This window comes from Peromyscus maniculatus, chromosome 22, assembly GCF_049852395.1.
Source record: "Peromyscus maniculatus bairdii isolate BWxNUB_F1_BW_parent chromosome 22, HU_Pman_BW_mat_3.1, whole genome shotgun sequence".
Taxonomy (NCBI): domain Eukaryota; kingdom Metazoa; phylum Chordata; class Mammalia; order Rodentia; family Cricetidae; genus Peromyscus; species Peromyscus maniculatus.
In genome coordinates, this window is record NC_134873.1 from 5,804,388 (window position 1) to 5,831,668 (window position 27,281).

At 40.9% G+C, this 27,281-nt stretch overlaps 1 protein-coding gene across 4 annotated transcripts in view; it reads right to left on the reverse strand.

Moving 5' to 3' along the window:
• Positions 1–1,199: 1,199 nt before the first annotated feature.
• LOC102902880 (uncharacterized) overlaps positions 1,200–27,281 on the reverse strand; it is an 81,068-nt gene continuing 54,986 nt past the window's right edge. Inside the window, exons 1-4 of one of the 4 annotated variants that reach the window (XM_015990030.3) lie at positions 12,094–12,216; positions 6,063–6,189; positions 5,799–5,859; positions 1,200–3,151 (exon numbers count right to left, since the gene is read on the reverse strand). In XM_015990030.3, the coding sequence (XP_015845516.3) occupies positions 1,372–3,151; positions 5,799–5,859; positions 6,063–6,189; positions 12,094–12,096 (1,971 nt within the window). In that variant the 5' untranslated portion in view covers positions 12,097–12,216 and the 3' untranslated portion in view covers positions 1,200–1,371. Of the gene's footprint in view, positions 3,152–5,798; positions 5,860–6,054; positions 6,190–12,093; positions 12,217–27,281 lie in introns of those variants that run through there. The other 3 variants (XM_076558718.1, XM_042267025.2, XM_076558719.1) reach the window with 3 other exon arrangements.

Here is a 27,281-nt window from a genome sequence, read left to right on the forward strand (position 1 = left end):
TTCTATCAAAGCAGCATGTAGCCCAAAAACCTCTTTTTTTGTTTTGTACTAACAAAGGCTAAATCCACCACGCAGCTTAATGTGCCACTTGCAGAGGCCTCACTCCTGCCATATTGCAGATCAAGCACGCATGCCAGGAACCCATCATAGTAGATAGTAGCTCAAACACAAAGGCTGCCGCTAACTTAAAAGAGACAACTAGGAACTGTTTTTAGCTCCATTTTAGAATCTTTTTACTCAGGTTTTAGGTGGAAACTCTTGCCAACATGTTGGGCACCATTTGTAGCTAGAATTTTCCTGCTTGGCCCACAGTCAGGACAAATCTCTGTCTACCACCAGTCCCACAGCCACTCAGACCCAACCAAGCAAACACAGAGACTTATATTGCTTACAAAATGTATGGCCATGGCAGGCTTCCTGACTGTTCTTATATCTTAAATTAATTCATTTCTATAAATCTATACCTTGCCACGTGGCTCGTGGCTTACTAGCGTCTTCACATGCTGCTTGTCATGGCAGCAGCTGGCAGTGTCTCCTCCCACCTTCCTGTTCTCTCAATTCTCCTCTCTGTTAGTTCCACCTATACTTCCTGCCTGGCCACTGGCCAGTGTTTTATTTATTGACCCATCAGAGCATTTGCTATACAGACCATCCCACAGCAGGTTAGTGCATAATTAGGTGTTAAAGGCTTTGATTTTGCTGAAGTTGCACTGGAAATACCAATCAAACATCATGAGTACAGGAATGAATATATAAATGGAGTCAAATTTTTAAAAGGCTCTTCTAAGTCAAAATGCAGAGAATTCAAGATTAGATAGATCAGTAAATTACTCACATCATACTTCATATAATTTTCAGAAAATGGAGGATATGTATTTAAAGGAGGCTCTAGAGAGGGAGCTGAGGGAGCTGTCTGTCCTCAGCACACATACAGGTGACACTATTTTTACTCGTGATTTTATCTTAACAAGGAAAATCACCTTTTTGCCTTTTATCAATTTTAAAATTTGATCATAAAGTCTATATTCATTCATGATAGTGAAAGAATCACTTGAGAGACAGAGGCAGGCAATCTCTGTGAATTTGAGGCCAGCCTGGTCTACAAAGTGAGTTCCAGGACAGTTAGCACTGTTACACAGATAAACCCTCTAAAAAAAAGTCACAACCTTTCCTTTCTTATTCATTCACAAGCTCGCACATTAAAAACATAAATAACTTTAATAAATGTCCCACAATTTTTACAAATTCAAACATATTAAAAATTCTTTCAACTTGTAAAATGTCAAAATTAAATATCTTCTCCCTTCAAGAAAGAAGCATGGTAGTCACAACCTGAAAAAAACAAAACCAACCTCTGACAGTATAAATAACTCAACATCCAAGGACTGGGACACACTCACAATCCTCAGGGCTTCTCCAAAGGGCTTGGGTCACTTCTCTGGCTACACCCTCTACAGTACACAAAATTTCTCTTCTAGGCTCTGACTGGTTCCACTTTACCACTGCTGATGGTCGTGGTGGACACCCCATAGTACTGGCATCTCCAAAATGATGGAGTTTTTGCCTGGTGTGCAAAAGTTCACCTCTTTTATTAGGCTCCTGAAATTTCTCTCTAGTATGTATTCTTTCATGATTTTGAAGATGACTGCTATGTACAAAAGTTTTACCACACTGATTACATCTGTAGGGTCTCTCTCCAGTATGATTTTTTTCATGTTTCTGAAGATAACCTTTCTGTGCAAAGGCTTTCCCGCATTGATTACATTTATAGGGTTTCTCTCCAGTATGATTTCTTTCATGCATTTGAAGATAACTGCGAGTTGAAAAGGCTTTACCACATTGACAACATTTATATGGTTTCTCTCCAGTATGACTTCTTTCATGTCTTTGAAGATTGCCATTACTTGCAAAGGCTTTACCACATTGATTACATTCATAGGGTTTCTCTCCAGTATGACATCTTTCATGTTGTTTAAGACTACTAGGATCTATAAAGGCTTTACCACATTGATGACATTCATAGGGTTTCTCTCCAGTATGACTTCTTTCATGTTGTTTAAGACTACTTGAACATGTAAAGGCTTTATCACATTGATTACATCCATAGGGTTTCTCTCCAGTATGATTTCTTTCATGACTGTGAAGATGACTTTTTTGAGCAAAGGCTTTACCACACTGATTACATCCATAGGGTTTCTCTCCAGAATGACTTCTTTCATGCCTGTGAAGATGACTGTTATGTGCAAAGGCTTTACCACATTGACTACATTCATAAGGTTTTTCTCCAGCATGACTTCTTTCATGCCGGTGAAGATGACTTTTTCGTGCAAAGGCTTTACCACACTGATTACACCCATAGGGTTTCTCTCCAGAATGACTTCTTTCGTGCCTCTGAAGAAGACTGTTCTGTGAAAAGGCTTTGCCACATTGATTACATTCATAGGGTTTGTCTCCAGTATGAGTTCTTTCATGTATTTGACAATGACTAGGACGTGCAAAGGCTTTTCCACATTGATGACATTTATACTGTTTCTTTTTAGTATGAGTTCTGGGTACTTGAAGATGACTATAATATGCAAAGTCTTTATTGCCTTGATTATATTCATAAGGTTTTATTTTCAAAAGAGGTCTTTGGTGTAATTGTAAAGAGAAATCAGATCTAAATGATTTATCAAGTTGTTTACATTCATAGGTTTCTTCTTCATTATGTGATTTTTTGAGTGTTTGAAGATACTTATAATCATTAAAGACTTTAGTACATTGCTCACATTTATGGCATCCTTTTCCCGTATGAGTTTTTTCATCACTTTGAAGAGAGCTAGAAGAACTCAGAGCTTTAAGACATTGATTGCATTCATAAAATTTTCCTGTAGTATGAGTCACATTACATGTGCAACATGAACCAGGACGAACAGAAGAATTGCTGTATTCCTTGTACTCATGAGGCTTTTCTCCAGTGTAAGTATGTAGATGTATTCCCACTGCAGTTGGAAATCCAATTAATTGTACACTTGTATCACATTTACGAACTCTTCTCATAGTGGGAACTACTATATATCTTCTAATTTTTCTGGGAGAAAGAGAGGTACATTGCTTCTTTCCATATCCCTTAGGATCACATGGCTTGTATCCTGAGTGACAGATGATATACCTATTAAAGGAACAATAACAAACCAAAGGCTTTCAGATTGCATTTGCATAGTTTAACTTTCTGTTTCTCATAAAGATATGGTGTAGAGGTTAAGTTCTCTCCACCACAACAACTTTCTTGACTCTCATAAACTGCCCCTCTCAATAAACTATGGTAAGTCACTAGAAGTATATGAGCAACACTAGCTTTACTATGGGCTATTTGCATATAAAATATCTTGGACATACCCTAATCCCCTAATCAATGTGAATGCCTTTACAATTAGTGCATTGAATAAAAGTAAATGGATGGATCTACATGTATCTCAGGGAGCTTTGATTAATATGGTATAATAGTAATATGGCATAATATTAATATGAAATCTGTTAAGGCATTGTTTCCTTGTCTTATTTTTCCTTGTCCTGTTTCTTAAAAGAATGTCTTGCCAACACAGATCAGTTACCTGAATTTGAGGTACATAATGCTTTAAGAATTTTATAATCATCACAAAGCTGTAATTATTTACACTGTTGCTTTTCATTAAATATCAGAGCACATTAAAATTTCAGAGACAGAAATGTATACATGAAAATTACCTTCTTTGAATGTGACCGCTGGAGAACTGACAGTCTGGGGGGGGCACCCTCTGTGTCCAGGACCCACTGGCCCAACCCGGGCCTGAATTGGCAGTAGACACAGACTCTCAGGTCTGTGGGGGCCATATTCAATCAGGAGCCACTGACCCAACCCAGTGCTGAATCAGCAATGGACACAACACAGCTGAAGAAGGGCAGGGGATTCTAACCCTGGCCTGAAGTGGAAATCCAGCTAAGCACCCATCCCACACCATGTGGCCAGGATAGATAGAATACAACCACAGGCACTACCAGGAGCCTGCCCAATGCTGGTACCAGGCGGTTGGGCACTATAATGATCTCCTTGTGATGAAAAAGCATGGCCCAGCCCTGTGCCATGGTGACCTGAGTGAGACAGGGAGACCCACATGCAGGCCTAGTGCTGCCCACCCTGAGCTCTTAAGAGAAAACACTGGCCCACCTGGTACCTCACAGCACCAGCCAGAAGGCCACTATTAGAGTGAGCAGAGGTACAGTATGTTGTCTTATGGGAGAGAGATGGAGAAAGATGAAATGGTTCAAGTCCTGTAAATAGAAGCAAATCTGAAGATGAGAGAGGAGGAAAGCTGATCCCTTTATCAGCAGAAACACACAGGAAAGTGAGCCTTGTACTTTGGGCAGCACAGCAGAGATGACCCTGTTGATGAGACCACAGGTGAGCCAACCCTGAGGACAGGAGCATGGAAGATCTAGTTCCATCCCTCATCTACCACATACCAACATGGGCTGGGAATAGATGCACTTCCACACCCCCTCCCTATACTTCAATGCCTGGGGCAGATGGGCGAGCCGGCCCTATGGTCATAAGAGCAGGACAGCTGTCCCTGACCCCCACCAGCTGCAACACTCAGGAGTGCAGACTCTGTACATCACCAGGGCAGCAAAATTGAGCCAACACTGTTAGTGCATGTGTGGGAGAGCCAGCCCCCAAACTATTACCATGGGAGGGCTGTCGCCATTACTCATCTGTTTTGTGGTGACATTGGCAGTGGAGACATGCCCTCCGCCAAGCCCAGCAATGCCAGAGGCAAGTGGGAGAGATGACCCTGTGATCATAAGAGTGGGAGAACCATCCCTGACCCCCACCATCTGCAACATTATAGAGAGCAGGCCCTGTACCTTGCTGGGGCAGCACAATAGAGCCAAGCCTGTAAGCACAGTTTTGAGTGAGCAAGTCCCAAAATTGTGAGCAGGGGAGAGCTGTCCCCATTACCCATCTGTTCTATAGTAGCATGGATTGGGGAGAGCTACCCTTTCCTCCCTCCCCCCGCCCATCAACACCTGGGGCAGGTGGGAAAGCTGGCATTGTGGTCATAATAGCAGGAGAGCTGTCACGGACCCCCCACCAGCTTCAACATTTGAGAGAGCAGGCCCTAAACTTTCCCAGGGCAGCAAAATAGAGCCAATATGGTTAGGACAGGTGTAGGTGAGCCAGCCCCGAAACTGTAACCATGGGAGAGATGTTCCCATTTCCCATCTGGCAGACCAACCCCACAGCTGCCTGTTCCCAGACCCAGCATTATGACTTCATCTGCCCAAAACATCGACCCATTTATGATCTGCTGGAGTACATGAAGGGACTTGAACCACAAACCCAAAGCTGCAGGATATAATACAGGGTGTCAGTGGGATGTCCAGGAGGAGTCCTAGAGAGGGCTCAGCATGGGATGTGTAGTGGAGACCAAGGGCCTTGAACTAGACCAATGACTCTTTGCAATGAACACTTGCAAGCAGAGATGTATGGACAAAGGGGTATACAACGTGACTTACTGGGTCTCACTGCAGCGTCTATGATGAGATTTTTAATTTTTTCCCTTTTTTAAATTTTTCTCATATTTTCTTCCTTCTTTTTCTCTTCAAATTTTTTTAATTAGGGAGGCAAGCAGGGGTGAGGGTAGATTCAAAGGGATGGGGAATGAATGGGATCAAGATAAATGATGTGAAAAATACATAGAAGAAAGAAAGAAAGAAAGAAAGAAAGAAAGAAAGAAAGAAAGAAAGAAAGAAAGAAAGAAAGAAAGAAAGAAAATTACCTTCCATGTCTTCTAGAACTTTGACAATGTTCTTCAATATTCTGATCTTCCCATTTGTAGCCTAAAATATAGTACCAGAAATGTATGCTATATTATTATAAATTATGTAAAATTTAAGTTATTATCATCAATGAACCTTACAACCATGCCTGATTTATTCACCACACTGTTCCTCTTTTATAGCTGAAGTCACAATAGAACACAATAGAACTCCGAAAAAGACTTGTCTCAAGTAAAAAAGTAAAGGAAAACTCACATTCTTACCTATAGCAGTGAGGTTCTCACAGGTTTCCAGCATCACATCTTTGTAGAGACTCTTCTGGGAAGGATCCAGCAAAGCCCACTCTTCATGAGTAAAGTTCACATGCACATCCTTATAGGTAACTGCATCCTAAAATATACCATACACATAAGTAACAGAAACGGTGAGACTGAATGCATTGTAAATGTATACTTTATTGGGAATATATTTACATAATTCTTCACATTCAACAAATTTATTTCATATCATAGAATTTCAAATGCAATCACCAAGTCATTTTAAAGAAAACAGAAAAGGAGGACCATGACTCTCATTTCTAGGCCCTCTGAACAGTACATGGCATTACAAGAGAAATGTTGACTTACATATATAGAAAGATATGCAAACAGAGCAATAGTATTGAGAAAACATCAGCAAAATTGTATCCAAATTACTGACATCAAAAAAGGATGGACAAGATGGGCATGGTGGTGCACACCTTTAATCTCAAAACTCAGGAGGCAGAGACAAGTGAATCTCTGTTTTCCAGGCCAGCCTGATCTGTAGAGATTTCAATGTCATCCAAAGGTACATTTTGATACCCTATCTAAAACAAACAAAGAAAAAAAGAGAATACTCAGAGGCTCACACTAAATCCACCAATGACTCAAACATCCACTCCAGAAATGTGGAGTGTCTCATTTAAATTATAATGCTAATATGATATTCCTACAAAGAAATGCATGTTTAATAACCTACTCACTGACAGATTAAAAGGATTCTCAAAAATATTAGTGAAGTAATGGCTGATGCTAAAAAAAATGAAAGAAAACAAACAAAAAATGGTAGAGGATAAAAACGGATCAACAGTTAAGATCACCTGTTGTTTTTGCAGAGGACCTGCATCAATCTCCAGTACTCACGTGGAGGTCCCAACAATTTGTAACTCCAGTTCAAGAGAATCCAGTGTTTTCTTCTGACTTCAATGAACACCAGGCACACACATAGTACACATGCATATATATAGAGGTAAAAGACTCACGCACACATTTCAAAAATTAAAACATGCATAAAGATATGGAGAAAGTTACCAATCTGCAATGCAATGATTCATAAGATTGGTATTAATGTCATGAATGTATGGCATTCTGGTGGAAAAATGATACTTTCTACCAAAGTTTAAAAGTAAAGAAGTGGGTAAAGCTCAACACATGAGCAAATGTTTCACATGTACAAAAATCTCATTCTATCAGCCATAAATTTAAAAATAAAAATATCAGGGCAGAAAAGTAGTAAAGAAAAGCAATTGCTCCTATTTTACCTTATATTATTTAGGGATGGAGCCTGTTATGGTGGTAATGGCATAGCTGCATGAGAAAGAAAGGGGATGCGCAGTTTCAACCACAGAAAGAAGACAAGTGTGGTCAGGGTATAAACACTCAACACCCAGCCCCAGAGACTAACATACTCTAGAAAGGCCCCTCATCCTAAAGGTACCACATGCACCCTGGTAAAACCCATAAACCAGAGACAAAGTCTCAAATACATCTTCTTACCTGGGAGAATTTTCATTCACCTACCACATTTTGACACAGCTCATGATAGGTTCACACTCAACCCATAATGAAAAATGCATTTAGTCTAACCTCAAACATCCTCATATTCTGCACCAGTCCCAAAACTGTTAGAACGTACAAAGTTTATTCTGACACTCAAGGGAGTCTCTTAACTGTGATATCTTGTAAAAATTATATATATATATATATATATATATATATATATATATATATATATATATGTGTGTGTGTGTGTGTGTGTGTGTGTGTGTGTGTGTGTGTGACACACACACACACATACACAACACAAAGATACAGAATACACATTTCCTTTCCAAAGAAGGAAAGATTTGACCAATACAAGACTGAAACCCTGCAGAGCAAACACCAAACTCTGCAGGTCTGTGTCTGATACCTGAGGCTTCAGTTTCCATGGGCTTAGATGGCTCTTTCTCTTTGATACTTTTCACACATCTCTCTCTTGCTACTTTCACACCCTACATGCAGCTATTCATGGAAGGTGTCTCAAAGCTTGGGTATCTCAACATCTAGTGGACTCAAAATGTTACCCAGTCTTCATTTCCACACCTTCAAACAATAAACTATCACAGTCTCTTCATTGGGGCCTTGACTCTGCCAAACAAAAGGCTGCAACAGTGCTGAACTGAAAATTTTGCGTCTTTCTTCTTTCAAGAAAATGTGACATATAGATAATACAGTTAAATGGGGTTCTAGCTTTGGATTGACCCTGCCCCACTGAAACAGATCAACAGCAAGTTCTATATATAGTTATGGGGCTGGGGTTCTTGTTCCCTTTTCCTTCTCTATTTACTTGCTTTGCTGAGTGGTACAGTACTCTTGCAACACCTTTTCTATATTTCCAAAGTGGAGCAGGTACCTTCTCTTTAATGGTCCTGAGCTCCCTGACAATTACAGCCTGTTTCGGAACATGACTGCCATCTGAAACCATCTAGTGCTGTTTTTCTTGCCAAACTACACAGGTTTTTATTAATTTCTGCCCCTAATGTTGCTCTTTTCCTCTACGAATCTGCATGAGTCATCAGTAAAGACCAAGCTACAGACTAAATCTGTTGTCAAGACAGTCCATGACTGTTTAATTTAACCTTACTCATTTTCACAGAACACAGGAAGAATACATACACACAATATGCCAAAATATTACACAAAACATCTATCTTAGTTACTGCATTGTGACTCTGAAGAAACACTATGACCAAAGTGACTGTTATAAGGCAACACTTTTTATTTGGGGCTTGATAATACAGACAGAGGATTAGTCCATTATCATCATGAATGTCAGCATCAAAGTAGGCATGCATGGGGCTGAGAATAACTTCCTGATACAGACAGGTAAGCAGAAACACTTGGCTTTGGCTTTTGAAACCTTAAAGCCCACCCACAGTGACACCTTAACAAACCACACACCTACTCCCTCAAGGACATATCTCCTAATTTTACACAATTAGTTCCAGTAATTGGGGACCAAGCTTTTAAAGGTAGGAGCCTGAGGGTCTTGAGCAAATATAAACCATGAAAGAAATATAACCTAAGTAGAAAGAACAGTATAGGAAAAGAATGAAAGAAATTGAGGGAAAAAAGGGAGTAAGAACAAGGGAGAGGGAGAGGGAATGAGAGAGAGAGAGAGAGAGAGAGAGAGAGAGAGAGAGAGAGAGAGAGAGAGAGAGAGAGAGAGAGAAAGGGAAGAAAATATTTACCCAAACATGGGGGAGCCAATACTTCTTGCCATGTTATAGGCTTTCTCAATATAACCTTCCCAATTCCATCGAAGAAGAGGTTAAACAATTCGAGACCTCCACACTTAGGTTTAAGTCCCTATTTTTCTCTAAGTGCATAGCATTATCCTTTGTTTCCCTCCCTACCCAATTCCCTCAGAGAACCTGGCAAACCTTAGATAAGGCAGGGTAGAAGCAATGAAGGCAGTCTCTTGGTGTCTTAAGGGTTAATATTACAGATGGTGCCATCTGGAAGGCGCATTTCTAAATGGGTAGAAGTGCCTCACAAGGCTACTAAGTTTCTAAATTCAATTTCACTATTTTAGCAAGTTGATTTCTGAATGTCTTAAATTCCAGTCAACAGAGAGTCGCAGATCTGTCTGATCACATAATCAACTGGGATAAAATGGGATCAAGCAACATCTTGCATCTGGGGACCGAGGAGAAGGTAAAACATCTGGATGACAATGATTCATTTCCACAGTTACAACCCGTGTGGTAAGATAACACAGGTGAACTCAACTGTCTCAGCTTTAGGCCACAGAATTCTTTTCTCTATTCCTATTTGCTCTGCGGGGACTTCCTCCCTAGGCCATAGTTACTATCTACTGCTACATTCATGCTAACCTAATTAAAGAGTCTTTTAAAAGAAAAGAGTTTAACAGTGCACACTGAAACTTTGAGAAGTGTGGATCCAAGTGGGACTTGTGTCTGATGGAGATGGGCTAGTCTTTGCAGGGAGCTGAACCAACCTCAAGAAGGAAGCAACTCTGTGGTTTGCTGCCACCTTGGCTATAATGTTAATAGTATATTAAGAAAATTCAGAATTTGAGCAATACATTCAATGAAAGTCTAATAAAATGTCTAATAATTTATGCTATCAACAACAGAAAATTGATGGCAAAAGGTCATCATGAATGAAAAAAAAATGATCAACGTAAGATTGAATAAACAGCAAACATAGTGACATCATCTGAATTCAAACCTTCAAATACAACTACCATAAAGATTGTATTGTCTGGGAAAGAATAAAGAGATCAACTGAACATGAGAGCAAACTGACATATGAACACAACTGAAATATAGTCAGTGTTGAACAATGAGACCAGGGAACCCAACAAGTATGGCCTTACTAACACACATGACTGGAACACTGTGACATTTATATGTAAATATATTAATAACACAGATATTAAGATCTGTACAAAATTAACCCCAGAAGGATCTTACAGCTGCATGTTAAGTGGCAAGTACAGAACTTCAAGAAGATACTAGAGAAACAAGGATTCTGCAAGTTAGCAAATCTGCCTTCCATTGTGATGGTAAAAGTAGCTGACTGGTGCTCATTGCATGATGAAGCCAATAATAAGCATGTTCTCTCAGAAAGGCTGCTGATTCCTATGCTCAGGAAGGAAGGCATGATAGGAACTCAAACATGGCAGAAACCTGGAAACAGGACCTGACACACATGACATGGAAGGTGCTGCTTACTGGCTTGCTCACCATGGCTTGCTGCTCAACCTGCTTTCTTATAGAACCCAAGACCTCCAGCCCGGGGGGGGTGGGGTGGGGGGTGGGGGGTGGGGGGGGTGTCATTCACAATGGGCTGGATACCTCCCAAACCTACAGCTGGATCTTATGGAGGCATTTCCTCAATTGGACTCTCTCCTCTCACATGACTGTAACTTGTGTCAAGTTAACATAAAACTAACCAGCACACTGATGATTCACCTTAATTGGATTAAACAGAAACCTGAATGAGTGCCCTCTGAAGTGGGAGAGAACAAAAAGGAGCTTCAAGAGTCTATGTTATGCTGGATTGAACTCCTGGGGCAAGAGGAGTGTAAATGCATTCTGCTGTTAGGACTTCTGTTTGATTAGGAAGTCTTTACCCCAGCTCTTCAGGAGACTTTTAAACAATATATCAAGCCGACTAGTGACACATGCCTGTTATCTCAGCATCCAGACTAGCATGGCTGCACAGGGAGGTGCAGGAGATCAGGGACAGCAAAGCAGGATTCTGTCTCAAGCACGATGTTTTTCTGAGGTGCTAGAATGGGACCCAGAGCTTAGATATGCTAGGGCAACTATTCAACCTCTGATCCCCGCCCCCCTCCCAAAAAAAGCACACAGATATACCTTTCTTTAAGGATTGTTGAGATGGGCTCTCACTATATACCAGTAGCTGGCCTAAAACTTTCTATGTACTGTTTGGGAAAGAATAAGAAGATCAAGAAAACCTAGAGAAAACTTAAAAATAGAAATACAATTAATATAGAATCAATTTTGACACAGGAGGCCAGGAAACCCTACATGACTGGACCACCCTGTCATCCACATGCAAATGTGTTAATGACACAGACTTTACTCCCTGCACAGAATTAACTGCAGGCGGATCCTGAACCTGAATGTTCAGTGCCCAGTGCAGAACCTCTAGTAGACACCAGAGTGACCAGGGTTCTGAGTTACTGAATCTGCCTTCCAAGGCAAAGATGAAAGTGACGCATGCCCGAGCACTGCACAGTGACGTTAGCAATAAGAACAAATCCACACACAGTCCACCCATCCCCGCGTTCTCCAAAGGCCCAGCCTGCAGATGAAGTTTACTCAGATGCCGCATGACCCCGAGTTGACTGTGACCTCACGGAACGCGGCGTAAGCCGCCGGTTCCCACAGTCCCAAGAGGACCCTCACACCGGGCTCCGGGACCGCTCCCCACGTGGGGACGGCGGCCCCTCACTCACCATGGCATAGCACGAGCTCGCTGGGCTCTCCTCACAGCGGGCCCCAGCGCAGCACGGGAAACACGAAAGTCTCCCTTAGCTTAGCGCCGACGAACATACACCTTGACGGACCGGAAGCACCCGCCCCCATTCTGACTGGTAGTCCGTCTGGACGCCCTCATTGGCTCATGTGGTCTGAGTGACAGGAGGAGCTCTCTCAGGGATAGAGTCCGGTGAAGGGACACAGCTCTGTGGTTCCCAGCCCTGGCTTCCACCCCAGGCACAGAACTGTCCCAGATCTGCAGAAACTGGCATCTAAGCAGACCTTCAAAGATCTTCTTATTATGTAACGGTTCTAACACTCTTCCAATGTACAAAGTTTCTTCTGAAAATCAAGGCAGTGTCTTGAATGTGGCATCTTGTAAAATCAAAACACAAAGTATATATGCCCAACGCACAATGACCCAGAATACGCATTTCCCCTTTCAAAGAAATTTAAAAAAAAATATTGGAACAAGGCAATACTAAAACCCTGCAAGGCACACACCTGCAGCTCTGTGTCAGACATTTCAAAGGGCTTAGATGGCTCTTTCTCTCTACAACTTTTCAAACTTCTCTCTCTTTGTCTGTTTCCACTACCTTCATGCAGCTTTTCATGGTAGGTGTCTCAAAGCTTGAGTTTCTCACATGTTATGGCCACAAGATGCAACACAGGCTTCATTTTCACGGATTCATGCAATGAACACCCCAGGTCTCCTCACTAGGGATTGGACTTTGCAAAAGAGATGACTGAAACACTGCTGAGCTGAAGCACAGAGGAAGAAGCATAACCTTTAAATGCTGCATCATTCTTCTTTCAAGAAAAAGTAGCACAGACCTGGTAACACCACAGGGGTTCTAGCTTTGGATCTACCTGGCCCCAGTGGAACAGAGCAGCAGCAGCAGATTCTGTGTGACGTTGGTTTCTAGGACTAGGAATCACCTTGCCCTTTCCTTCCATAGTTAAATGCTTGGCTGGGTGGGCAGTGCCTTCTCTGTATTTCTAAGGAAGAGCAGGTGTCTTCTCTCTAAAGGCCCTATTCCCCCGATAATTACCGTCTCTGTTTCATCATCATATGACTGCCCTCTGACACTGCCTAGTGCTGTTTTTCTTTCCAAACCACATTAAATTTCATTAATTTGTGCCCCTATTGATGCCCTTTTACACTATGGGCCTGCATGAATAATCAAAAATAAATGTGCCATGACTATATGTTTTGTCAAGACAGGCCATTACTCTTTAATTCAGCCAACCATATTCAATATCACAGTACATGGCCACAATACAGAAAAATAATACACCAAAATATTACACAGACAACCTGTCTTTGTGACTGTTTTATTGCTATGAAGAACCATTATGAGCAAGGCAACTTTTATAATGATAGGGTGCTAATTTGGGCCTTGATTCCAGTTACAGGGGCCATGTAGTCAGACACCAAGTAAGAGTGAAAGTAAGATATACATAAGAAAAGGAAAAAGCCAAGAGGCAAAAGGTAGATGGGATAATTTAAAGTTAAGAAAAGCTGGCAAGAAACATACCAAGCTAAGGTTGGACATTTATAATTAATAATAAGCCTCCATGTGTGATTTATTTGAGAGCTGGGTGGCAGGGTCTCCAAAGAACAAGGAGCCAAAAGAGTGAAAAACAGCCAACAACAGGTCTTAAATTCCAGCCAGTAGGGATAATCATAAATCTGTTTGTCCCAAGCCCAGACCGTATCTGCTGGGACAAAATGGGGGCAAGAAAGATCTTGTGCCAGGATACTGAGAAGGTAAAACATGTGGATGACAACAGTCAGCTTCCACAGTTACAATCTGTGTGGCAAGATATGGATGAAATCAATTGTCTCTGGTTGAAGGCATGGAATTCTTTCTGATGTGGATTGGTCCTCAAGACGCACATGGTAGAAGAGGACTGGGTCCCACAGGCTGCCATCTGACTTTTGAATTGTGCCATGTGTGTGCACACATAATGAGGAGAATGATAAATTAAATCTTAAGAGAAATATTAAGGGCTAAAGGGATGGCTCAACAGTCCAAGCACTGGCTATACTTGCAGAGGTCTCAGGTTTGTTTTCCACCACTCACATATGGTTTATGTCTGTAACTCCAAGTTCCAGGGAACACAATGTCTTCTTCTTGCTTCTGGATCAATACTTGAGTATGAGTTCTGTCTTTCTATCATTTTGGGTAAGAACTCTGGTCAATAGGATTGGCAGCAAGCCACTGTGTCAACTTGTCCATCTCGTTGGTTCTAATTATACATTTTGAGAAATATGGGGGTGTATGTTCACAGGGTGTGTGACTGATAAATCTGCCTATGTGTGACTTCTAGATTTACATGGGAGGGACATGTGCAATGTGTGCCTCTGCGTGTTTGCCATCTTTGCATGTGGGTGTGTTTGTAGAATTCTGCATGGGTGTGTGGGGTTGTGGACTTTGGTGTGCTGTGTTGTGGGTGCACCATGATGCCTGTGTGAAGCTATTGAATGTCAATGTCCCCCTGGCACTGATGGTGACTCTGTCCCAATTAACAAGTCCCACAACCTCTCTCAGTTCCACTCACTCCCTTCCTGGTCTTTCCCATTGCTTTCTCTGGTCAAGTCATGCCTGCTTGCAGCTAGCTTTTTTTCTTTGCTGTGGCACTGCCCACAATTTCTCCCATCTTTTTGCCAACACTGGCACCACCCACTGTGAAGATGGCCCTGCCCTAACCCTGTCCCTGACCTACACTGGTTTTCCTCACACTTCTATCCCTACCCAAGTCTCAAACCCCACCAAGCCTCTGTCTCCTCCTCTGCAGCAGCACACTAACATCCTGGGCCCTTCTCCTGTGGTCCTGCCCCTGGACCTTCCCCACCATCAGGAGGCTTATAGTTGCATACGTTGCAACAGACAGCATTGTAGCAGGCATAGCAACCATAAACATCTGGGCAATTTGTTCATGTAACTTGGTTGTACCTTCAGGACTTGGTCCCGGCATGATGCTTTATTTGATAATAGATGTGTTAATAGCTGCAGTCTCATGATGGGCAGCTCAGCTTGCATGGTAATGACCAGGCCCATTTTCAAAGGTTCAGTTTCTACTAAAGCACAAGAGCAGGCTAAAAACTGACTCTCAAATGGAGAATAGTTATCTGCAGATAATGGTAGAGTCTTGCTCCAAAATCCCAAAAGTCTCTTCTGTGATTCAACTATAGGGGGCAACCATGGGCTTCAAACAGCATTCCAATCTGCTACTGACACCTCAAGTGCCATCGGGTTTTCTGGATCATATGGTTCAAGTGCTACAGCAGCTTGGACCTGTTGAAGACCTATTCCCTGTTCTAGGCCACACACAATTCCATGTCACTTGGTATATGAACCAGGGTAACAAACCCAAGTGAGGAATGTGCTGTCTCAAGAATCCAAAAAGACCCACTAAACACTGTGCTTCTTTCTTGCTTGGGGGAGGGGAAGATGCAATAACTTATCCTTCACCTTAGAAGGAATGTTTCTGCATACCACTGGACACCTATGAATTTCAGTGATGTAGAAGGCCCTTGAATTTTTGTTGAATTTATATCCCATCCTCTAATGTGAATATTTGTTACCAATAAGTTCAATGTGGTTGCTACTTCCTTCTAATTTTGTCCATTCAATATAATGTCATCCATATAGTGCAACAATGTGATATTTGTGGAAGAGACACATGATCAAAATCCATTCAAACTAAGTTATGACGCAGGGCTGGAGAGACAACATATAGTTGAAATAAACTTTAGAGCTGTCCTGCTGGCCTTACCAACTGAAAGCAAATTGCTTCTGGTGGTACTTTTGGACAGATACTGAGAAAAAAAGCATTTGTTAGATCAATAGCTGTATACTATGTGCCAGGAGATGTGTTCATGTGATCAAGTAAGGACATCACATCTGATACAACAGCTGCATTTGGAGTCACTACCTAATTGAGTTTTAATAGTCAACTATCATTCTTCATGATACATTGGTTTTCTGGGCTGGATAGGAGAGTTAAGGGGAGATGTGGTGGGAATCACCATCCTGCATCTTTCAAGTCCTTCATGGTGGCAATTATTTCTGCAATTCCTCTTTGGATGCAATATTAATTTTGATTTACTATTTTCCTTGTCAGAAGCAACTCTTAAGGCTTCCATTTAGCCTTCCCAACCATAATAGCCCTCACTCCACAGGTCAGGGAACCAATGTGAGAATGAATTCTGCCAACTTCTAAGTGTATGTATCTCATTTACACATTCTGGGAATGAGAAAATAATCACAGGATGAATTCAGGGACCCACTAGACCTACTGTAAGTTGGACTTCAGCCAAAACTTCATTAATTACCTTTGCTAAGCCCCTACTTTAACAGAAGGCCCATAACATTTCTTGAAATCTTTCAATAGCAGTGTCCAATAGACGGCAAGAAGTTTGATTGTTTCCTTTCCCCCAGTGTAGAATTATCCTGTAAAAGGCCATAGGTCCCTCCAGAAGTCCGGAGGAAGGCTAAGAGTAAAACTTTCAGACATTTTATCAAGGTCCTTCCTCAGGGGAACTTTACCATCCCTTCATTCAAGGGGTATTGGATCTTAAGTCTGTCTTAAGTCTGAAACAGTTTCCCAGGCTGAGATTCACATTTGCATGATCCAATACAGCTTTTCTTTCATTAGTGTGAGAATTTTTCTGCTTATTCAAATAAAACAAATTCAGTCAGTTTCTTATCTATTTCATACCTGGGAATACTATGATTTATTATCCAGTAACAAAAGGTCAATATGAGTCATGTCATCCTAAAATTCATTTCGCCTTGCTGACCATAATGATAACTACAATCACCTTGTCTTTGGCAATTCAGCACTGCTACCTGGCCCTGATACCTCAGGACCCAATTGCACCCATTGCATTTAATTCATTCAGTTGATCAGCAGTGTCTCCAACCCTAAGGTCTGGAACAGGAAAGGGGGCAAGTGAAGCTCTTCAAATGTTCTGATATCCCTCTCACCATTTTTGCATCATATAAGATTAGTAAAGGGGATGTCCTCTGGGGCTTCCCCTTGTGGAAGATTAGGTTTACCCACTCTAGCACTGCAGTTTCCTTGAGTCTTAAAATCAATTCACCAACACTAAGCCAATCATATCAAGCATCTCCAACTCCATTTGAGTACACCATCTTCTGACAAATGCTTCAACCAACCATTCAAACAAACTTTTGAAACCTGTTTTTAACTGTATGAGTTTCCATACTAAACCTAGACTCCCCACTCAGAGGTCCCATATCAATAAACTCAGCCTGATCTAGTTTTAGGTTCCTTCAACCATTGTCCCACATGCTTAAAATCCATTACCACACATATTTTCCAGACATCTGCCAACTTACTGAGCTCTTTCGTGGTGTAGTGCCCCTCCTTGTGGACTACAATTTGGCTACTTTTCTGGGAGCCTGGTTCCCTTATGTCCTTTTATAGGTGTAGAGGCAACTATTGTTGGACCCACAGGAGCATCAGTATTGTATTGCCTGGCAAATCCATCAGAGAAAGTCACCAATGTTTTAGCCAACAATGAAAGATTAATCTCCTCAGTCAAAAATGAAAGAGGCAGTATTTCAAGGGGCAGGGTCACTTGGTCATTTACTTGGACTGCTATCAAAATGATTAAGGAAGATAAGAAGTACATTAATCATGAAGGACTGATAGCAAATTTCTTGAATGAATATAAACTTTATGATCAAACCTTAGGAGTGGTAAAAGAAGCAACAAAACTGATTTTCCTTGCTCAGGGAAAACCAAAAGTAAAAATAGCATCACTAAAATTTATGCAAGTGACAGTCTCCTCAGCTCCCTTACTGAAGCCACCTTTAGAAACATGTCATTCATTTTCTTAAAATGATCCTGAAGCATGGGGTGAGTAATTTACTCAACCATCTAATCTTTAATTCTCCATTTTGATGAGGACTTAGGATACTCTGTCAGAAAGCTAACTTCATTTATCAATTCCTTTCTGGTCTTATGAGCTGTGGTTGGCATATCCATTGCAACTTCAGAAAAATCCAAATGTTTAACATCTAATTATGCATTCACCAGTATATTTAAAATTCTAGAAGGAGAGATGACATTGGAGAGTCCTTGAATATTATCTTGAATGCCAGAAAAGAACTATAGTCATTGAATCTAGACCAAAGAGGCATTTGCATATTATATGGATCCTTTGTTATGTTAAACATATTCATTTTTCCCATTAAATTGTTTCCTACAGTTATTATGGCATAAGATGATAAACCTTTGAAATGGATTGATTTATACCATAAGGCCAGAAAATACTAACTGGCCAATGGGAGGTTTATAACCATGTTTACTCATGCTCACAGATATTCCTAAATAATGGCCTTCAATAGTTTTAGATTTAAAAGATTGCTTTTATCCTATGTATATATTCATCCTGGTGATAAGGTGTATTTCACCTTTTCTGTTCTATAACTTATTCATAAAGAACCCCTGGACCAATTTCAGTGGATTACCTCAAAGCATGACAAACTCCCCTACTATATATCAATACTACTTAGGAAAGGTTTTAGAGCCTGTGAGAAAGGCCTTTCTTCAGGCTTATATTATCCTCATATACTTGATATCCTGTTAGCCACCTCCAATGAGGGAGAGCTACAATTCATATATGACATGACTTAGAACATGGTTTAAAATGTAGGTAGGTTATTACTGTACTGAAATGGTACAAAGATCAGATACTGTACAACGTTTGGGACAATTAGTTATTAGAAAAACTATTAAATCACAGAAAGGTCAATCAGACAAGACAATTTAAAAACACTTAATGATGCTCAGAAATTATTACAGTATATTATTTGGCTGTGTCATCCTTTAGAAATATCTAATTGCCAGTGGTCATGTCAGAGGAGCAGCTGGTGGCAATGGACTTCAGAGGATTGTCCTACCAGGAATCAAAGCTCTGATGGATGAATCTTGGATAAATAAGGCACCAAAAGCCTCATCCCCAGAATGTCTCTTGCTACTGTTGTGTCTTTACATGTTTGCTACAGCCATTGTTCTCTGGTATCTGGCATGGTGTGAATGGGTGTGGGAGGATCCTTACTGCCTTTAATATAGTATGATTATCTCATGGAAATATCTCATTCTGGGCATTTTTATGAAGATGATTTCCTCCTAAGCTGTAATGTTTAATTGAAAAAATATATAGTTGATTTTATACAATATAATTTTACTCTAGAGTCTTTTTTTAAAGTGGGAAAATTATCAAGTGTTTATTTAAATTTATATTGTTGTTCCTGTGATCCTGACATTATACACCAGTGAGTTTTGAGAAACTACAAGAGAAAACATTGCGTAACTATTAACTCCAAATTAAAATATTCCCTCTTCAGCCTGGTCTACAGAGCAAGATCCATGACAGGCACTGAAACTATACAGAGAAACCCTTTCTCAAAATAAAATAAAATAAAATAAAATAAAATAAAATAAAATAAAATAAAATAAAATAAAATAAAATAAAATAAAATAAAATAAAATAAAATAAAATAAAATAAAATATTCCCTCCTAGAAAGAGGCTCATTGGACTCAGGAAATACTCAAAAGTCTGGAGTTAAGAATCTTCAGAATTCTGCAAAATTCTAAACTGATTTGATAAATGTAACTTGGGAACATGTTTAAGAATCTGGGGAGCTGAAAGTAACATCATTCCTTTCCTTTGTGCTTAGCCATTTTCTACTTTCTCCCCATATAGATGGATCTCAAAATCATCTCGTGAAGATAAAATTAGATACAGGCACTTCTTTTTGTTCTTCTATGATATGGTATAACTACATTTCTGATTTTATTTTGCTTATGAATAAAATAACTTTTTGTTTGGCAAAAAATAAAGACTCTCCAGAAGTTTAAAAAGATTCACAAGGTGCCTATCCAAGGTACATAAGGGGTAACAATTTCTGGGGATGGGAAACTCCACAGACAGCAGAGTTACATGTAAATTGTATGACAAGTTCGAGAGATACAGCTGTCAGAGGTCATCATTATTCATGTTGAAGCAGGATTTCCAGTGATTAGTTGCCTCTGTGTCAATCCTATTTCTATAAGTATATCCCACCAAAACTGCTGTAAGAAATTCCTATAACCTCACTGGCTCTCTAGACTGGACATGGGTGAAATATTTCTCTTTCATTGTTGTGGGTACCTTCTTTGGGATGCATAGATGTTTGTTCATGTATCTCAATATTGTCCAACTGATATGGGCATAATGAAACTCTACAACTTCAACTCTCAACAGATATTGAATTGCTTTAAAATCTTTGCTCTAGCTTTCAGGAAACCTTTCATCGAATTAATTGCCAGAGCTGCTGCACATTATTGTGTTCTTTATTAGGCATTCTTCTCCCTAAAGATTAATTCAGGGCTTTATGAAGCTGTATGTTCCAGAGTAATAGATGATTGCAAGTAAGTTAAGAGGTATTACATTTGCATCACTATAGACACAGAGAATCATGGTCAAATATCTGGTGACATTCTTGACATAGTCCACTGGCTTTAGTTTACCATGACAACTCTGCCTTTGTGACATTAAATAGAGTCTTGATGATTGAAAATAAGAACAAGGAAGTGTCATACAGTTAGAGTCTATGAGTTTTACTTAAGGAGCTGAATAGACTGTGGTTTAGGTTAATGATTAAGAAAAATAATTGAGCCCCAAAAGCCAGGCTGGCTTGAGATCTTTTGTTGAGAGATATATTCACAGATTTTGGTGTGCATAGCTGAAACAAAGCTTTAAAAATGATTTCAGGTTATGTTAAGATGTTTTTGTTAATAACTTTGAGATGACTGAGGGGCAGGTCTGCTTGCCACCTGGTACAATAATGATGATGTCCAGGCTGAGCTGCTGCTAAGGGCCATATCAGGGACCCTGGTTCTAGAGTAACCAGGGTCTATTAATGTCCATGACTTCTGTTGCCATTGAATGTTATGCTAATTTCAGTGGCCTGGGTCACCTCCTGGGTCCACCATGTTTGGATCCACAATCCATGCTGCTACTGGGACCATATCAATCAGTGTGAACTTTGCTGCCACCTGGGACCATGGTGACAACCAGGCCTAGGCTGCTGCCGAGGACCTTGTCTGGGTCTGTGGTCCTACCACAGCTGAGGACTATGCTGATGCCTATGTCCCATGGTGCCACCAAAGGCCACGTGAATCCTGGGATCTGGGCCATAGCCTGTGGCCTTTTTGGTGTCCAGGGGCCATATTGCTACCAGAGCCATCCTGATCCACTTGGAGGTAGGACATCAACCAGGCCAAGCTGCTGCCTGAGGCCATGTCTTGGCATGTGGCTCAGCTACAGCTAGGGTCTGTGTTGAAGTCTGTGGCCCAGGCTGACACTAGGGCCAATACAGAGGCCAGGGCTGAGCCGGATGCTCTGACTTGGTTGGAGTCTGAGGGCCACAACTCAGCAGGGCCATACAGATATGGGTGGACTGTGCTGCCACCCAGTGCCATGATGTCATCTGGGCCCAGGCTGCTACCAAGGGCCATGCCTGGGTCTGTGACCCTATAACACCAGGGTCTGGATTGATGCATGTGGCTCCTGTTGCCACCAAGTACCATGAGGATGCCTAGGGTCAGATCAGCCACCTGAGTCCAGTTTGATGTCTGAGGGCCAGGGTGTATCCAGATCTGAATGGCCTGCACTGCTACTCAGTGTCATAGTGATGTCCAGACCAAAGGTACAGCTGAGGGCCATGTCAGAATCCATGGCCCTACTTTAGCCAGGGTCTGTGCTGATGTCCGATGCACCTGTTACCATCAAAGGATGTGTAGACACCTGAGATTGAGGGCCATGTTGGTGTCTCAGGGCCATACTGCCACTGGGGCAGTGCTGACATCCAGACCCAACCACTATTGAAGACCATGTTGGGGTCCATGGTTCTACCGTGGCTGGGGTCTGTGCAGAAGTCAAGGTTCTGCAGTGCCACCAAAGGTCACATAGATGTCCAAGGTTAGGGCTACAACCATTCCCACCTGAGTGGCCAGGCCCTCTACCCAGAGCCAGGATGTTCACCGGCCCCAAGCTGCTGCTGAGGGCCATGTCTGGGTCCATGATCCAGCCACAGCTGGGGCCTGTGTGGATGTCTGTTACCTGTGTCACCTTAGGAGGATTTAGGAACCATGGGAGATGAAATCAGAGGGCAATACTGAGCCGCCTACACTCTTCACTGGCCCTGGGAAAGCTGGCCTTTCCTCTTGCTAGACACTACAGCAAGAGACCTGGCCCCTGCTCACTGGAGAGATGGCACCCATCCCCTACCATAGGCCAAGGTGAACCAACCCTGAAGACATGCATGTAGGGGAGCTGCCTCCACCCCCTCACCTGAACTCATGAGAACTTGACTCATGTGACCTTTCTTAATCCTCAGATTAAATTGTCTGGGGCTACGAATAAAGTTGGCTATTGAATGAGACATTAGTCTACTTCATTCACCTGCTCCTTCCCCCCCTCATTCCATTGCCCCTAGTGGGGTCACAGGACTGTGCCAACACAACCTCCAGACTTGTTTTTAAAGATAGGGTCTCACATAATCCAGTGCTTTTGAACAGTGGTGGTGGCTATATAAAGTAGTGGCAATGGTGAACAAAACAGTTTAAAATGGGGACTTTCACTTGTGTGAATTATATTTCAATAAGGTAAAAATTGATGAATCTCTGGCTTTACTATTTTTTCACAGAAATTCATTGCTCATGAATAACAAGAAAAGAAGAAATTTTGAGTCTTAACATTTGTGCCAGTAAGGTTGCTTAAAGGCACTTGAAGCCAAGCCTAATGACCTGAATTCATCTCTTAGAATCTATATGGTACCAACTTATGCACACTTTCCTCTGAATTCCACATGTGCACTGTGGTATACAGAGCCATTTCCTAACCTGCCGCACGTGTGCATATAAGTGCCCACCCAGAATAAAAACACATATACATACATGAATGTCAAAATGTCAAGTTCCTAGCCCTTGCGTGTTCAGTCATGACAATGCTCTTATTCCAGTTATTACCAATAGTCTTGACACACCTACCCCAATGCACCAGAATGATACAAATTCTGAGCTCATCATTCAGAAAGGCTGGACTCTACATTTTATCTACTTGTTCATTTGTTTGTACACAGGTTATCACACTTTAGGTAAAAAAAAAAAAAAAATGGCCTGAATTTGCGATGTACTACTGACTCAGCTATACTTCATGGAATGATCTTGCCTCTGTGTTCTACATGGTGAGATTACAGACAGGAGTCATGATTCCAAGTTTCAATATCCTGGAAAATAATGGACTAATAGCCTGAGGTAGGACTACTTCTAGATATTTTCAAATATGTATTTCCTAAAAAGAACTCAGGGTGTCAATGACAATTTTTCATAAACCACTTATTGGCCAAGTGTGGTACACTAACACTGTGTGAATAACAGAAGGATATGCAGAGAGAGGCATCAAGATTAACATATGAAAGAATCTAGGGCCTGGAGCTGAGCTCAGTTGGTAGACTGCTTGGCTAGAATGTGCAAAGCCATGGGTTCCATTCTCAGTATGGCATAAACCAAGTATGATGGCTGAAGCCTTTCATCCCAGCACTCAGAAGGCAGCAGTGGGAGACTGTGGAATTTGGAGTCATTCTCAGCTACAGAGAAGAGTTGAATACAGTTACATCAGAACCCATCCATCTTAGAAGAAAAACAAAACAAAACAAATACAAAAACAACAAAAACAAAACAAAACAAGAAATGCTAGTTGGCAGAGAATGACTGGAGGAAGACCTTTTCTACCTGGACACCATGTAACAAATGATATGTATAAGAAAAGCCCAGGAGAAAACAGAAATGGTAGGTATTATGTAAATAAGCTGTAAAAGATTAGGAGCTGGGAGATGGCTCACAAGAATAAGCATCTTCAAAGCAGGACGCCAAGTTCAACATTGTATCCACTGAGTGAATCCTGGCCCAGTTTCTGTCTTACTTTCCTGTGGGGGCTATTATTGTTTGTCCACTTCAATACATTTAGAAAAAACTAAATACAAAAATGAGGGGCACACCTGTGAGGGTTTTTTGCTTAATTTGAAGTATGTAAATCCACTCCTAATCTGAATTTTTGAGGTAGGAAAACACAAGCTGTAATCTGCCTCCTGAACTCAGAAGACACACCTTATTATGGGCCACACCTTCTGTGGGAAGCCTATATAAGGACAAGGAGGAAGGAAGCTTTCGCTCTTTACCTGCTTTCCCTCACCTTGGTAGCAATTCAATTCCTTCACTGCCATGTATACTTGTATACTGGCATTAGATTACTTCTTCCAGATTGAAGAGTTTACTGAAGACCATAAGAGACATAGACAATCATGGACTGAGCAACTTCTGGATTCTTCTTGGACTTTCCACTCACAGCCAGCTATTGTTGGATGACTTGTACTTTTGCCTGGTCATTCAAATACTGCCCCTCCTCCTCACCTGTGTGTATATGTATTCATATAAGATTTGTTACTCTAGAGAACATAAACTAATGCAGATTTTGATACTTGAAGTAGTTCTAGAACATCAGAACTATAAGGATGAATCTTTCAAGTGTCTTGAATAGGCTTATTCAACCTGCCAGAACCTATAATTATCAAAGCCTCTCCAGTTACTGAAGCCTCTCCTGGGACCTAAGAATATTGAAAGCCCATTGTGTGAATAATATTACAAACTTAAGGAAAGAAATTAATTTGATTATCTTGATTCTCCATGGTGATTTGCAACTCCTTATTTTTTAAGAGATTATCAACTTAATAATGATGAGAAGGAAATTTTTAAAGAACTTACTGATAAAGAGCCTGTAAAAATTCTTGTGCCATGAAATAAAATGCAGGTTGATTATTTGTTTCATACAGATAATAATTGGCAGGCTGTATTAGCATGTTATTTGGGGTCTATAGCTAATCATTATCCAAAAGATCCTTTTTCAAATTTTTTTAGAGATAATCCATGGGTATTGCCTAAAGTTACATCTAAAAATCTTAGAGAAAGGGCTGTTAATGCTTTTACAGATGGCTCTTCAAGAGTACATGGAGCATATGTGTTACACTGAAATTCCACATGCCTCACAAAAAAAGATTATACCCACCTCTTGTTGTACAGCTCAACTGTCTGAACTTGCTGTAATCAACCAGCTTTTATTAGAGATCCCCCAAACATTGAATATTTTAATGGACTCTGCATATTGCACTTAATCAGTTCCTCTACTAGAACCTGCAAGATGTAAATCTACTAGTGTGACTTCACAATTATTTGTCCCTTTCAATATCTATATGAAAATGAACTCATCATTTTTTTTTTTTTTTTTTTTTTTTTTTGGTTTTTCGAGACAGGTTTTCTCTGTGTAGCTTTGCGCCTTTCCTGGGACTCACTTGGTAGTCCAGGCTGGCCTCCAACTCACAGAGATCCACCTGCCTCTGCCTCCCGAGTGCTGGGATTAAAGGCGTGCGCCGCTGCTGCTGCTGCTGCTGCTGCTGCTGCTGCTGCTGCTGCTGCTGCTGCTGCTGCCGCCGCCGCCGCCGCCGCCGCCGCCGCCGCCGCCGCCGCCGCCACCACCACCACCCGGCGAACTCATCATTTTTGCATAACTCATATTCATGCTGATTCTAATTTGCCAGGTCCATTAGCCTCCACCAATGCTCAAGTCAATGGACTGCCCTTTTCATTGACCCTAGCTTTTTCTTTCAAGGCCACTCAATAATCTAATGAACTTCCTCATTCATGTACAATTCTCCTTGGCTTGTGAGCAAGCTCAGCAAATTATCATGCCCCATCCTTCTTGTTCTTTTACTCTGCTGACATCTGCTGGGAGAATTAATCCTCAGGGGTGAAAAACCAACACCATTTGGCAAACAGATATTACCCATATCTTAGAATTTGGTTGTTTATGTTCACATAACAATCAATACCTTTTCAAATATGATCATCACTTCTGCTCACAAAGTGGAAATGACCTCAGATGCCATTAGTCATTTATTATACACCTTCCCCTTTTTAGGACTACCACAACAAATAAAAACATACAACAGCTCTACTTACAGTAGCTAATGCTTTAGAGAATTTTGCAGCTTATAAAATATTAATCATGTTACTGAAATCACTTACAATTCAGAAAATCAAACTATTGAGGAACTATACCATCAAATACTTAAATGATAAAAACTTAAAATGAGGGCTGGAGAGATGGCTCAGAGGTTAAGAGCACCGACTACTCTTCCAGAGGTCCTGAGTTCAATTCCCAGCATCCACATGGTAGCTCACAACCATCTGTAATGAGATCTGGCACCCTCTTCTGTGTACATAATAAATAAATAAAAAGAAGAAGAAAATACATGTTATTTAAAAAAACTTAAAATGAAAAGAGTGTGTATACACTCATCAAAATACCCCACACTGTGCTGCATCTAGCTATCTAAAGTTTAATTTTTTCATTTTAAAGGATAATGCTTCTGCTGTTGCCCAAAAGCATTTTGCCCTAAAGGAGACAGAGTCTAAAGAATATGTTAGATGGAAAGACCTAGAGAAAAAACAAAGGAATTAACATCAGAGCAAGGTAATGCTTGTGTCTTCCCAGAAAATGAAAAAAGTCCCAAATGGCTCCAGTTAGGATGCACCTGACAAGAACTTGTAAAAAGAAATTTATTTGGCATAAGAGTCACCCATAAGTACTGTGCACAAATAACAGGGGACAATATACAATCCTCCCCTATGTATATGCATAGGGCTTCCCTGATACTCCTGTTAATAGTGTTTTTCTATCACATTGCTATCTACGAATGCAAATATATCTTTCCTTATTGCAATTCCACTACTGTTTACAACCTTCTCTATGGTAAGCAACAGATTTTAAATCAACCTTTTTTTGGGGGGCACTACTTATATGTCCCTTCCTGTGGGAATAATTCCCTTATGTGCAATAAGTCATATTATACTCATTTTTTTAAAGCAAATCTCTTCCCCTATTATGGCCACTATATTTTCTCTAAATGGGGAGATGTAGAGTTCACTTGGTGAAAGGATGATAATCGGCACTGGTGGCGTCGCTGGTTGTGGCATGCAGAAGGTCACGCTCACAACAGAACTCACTTAAGTTTTCAGAGCTTT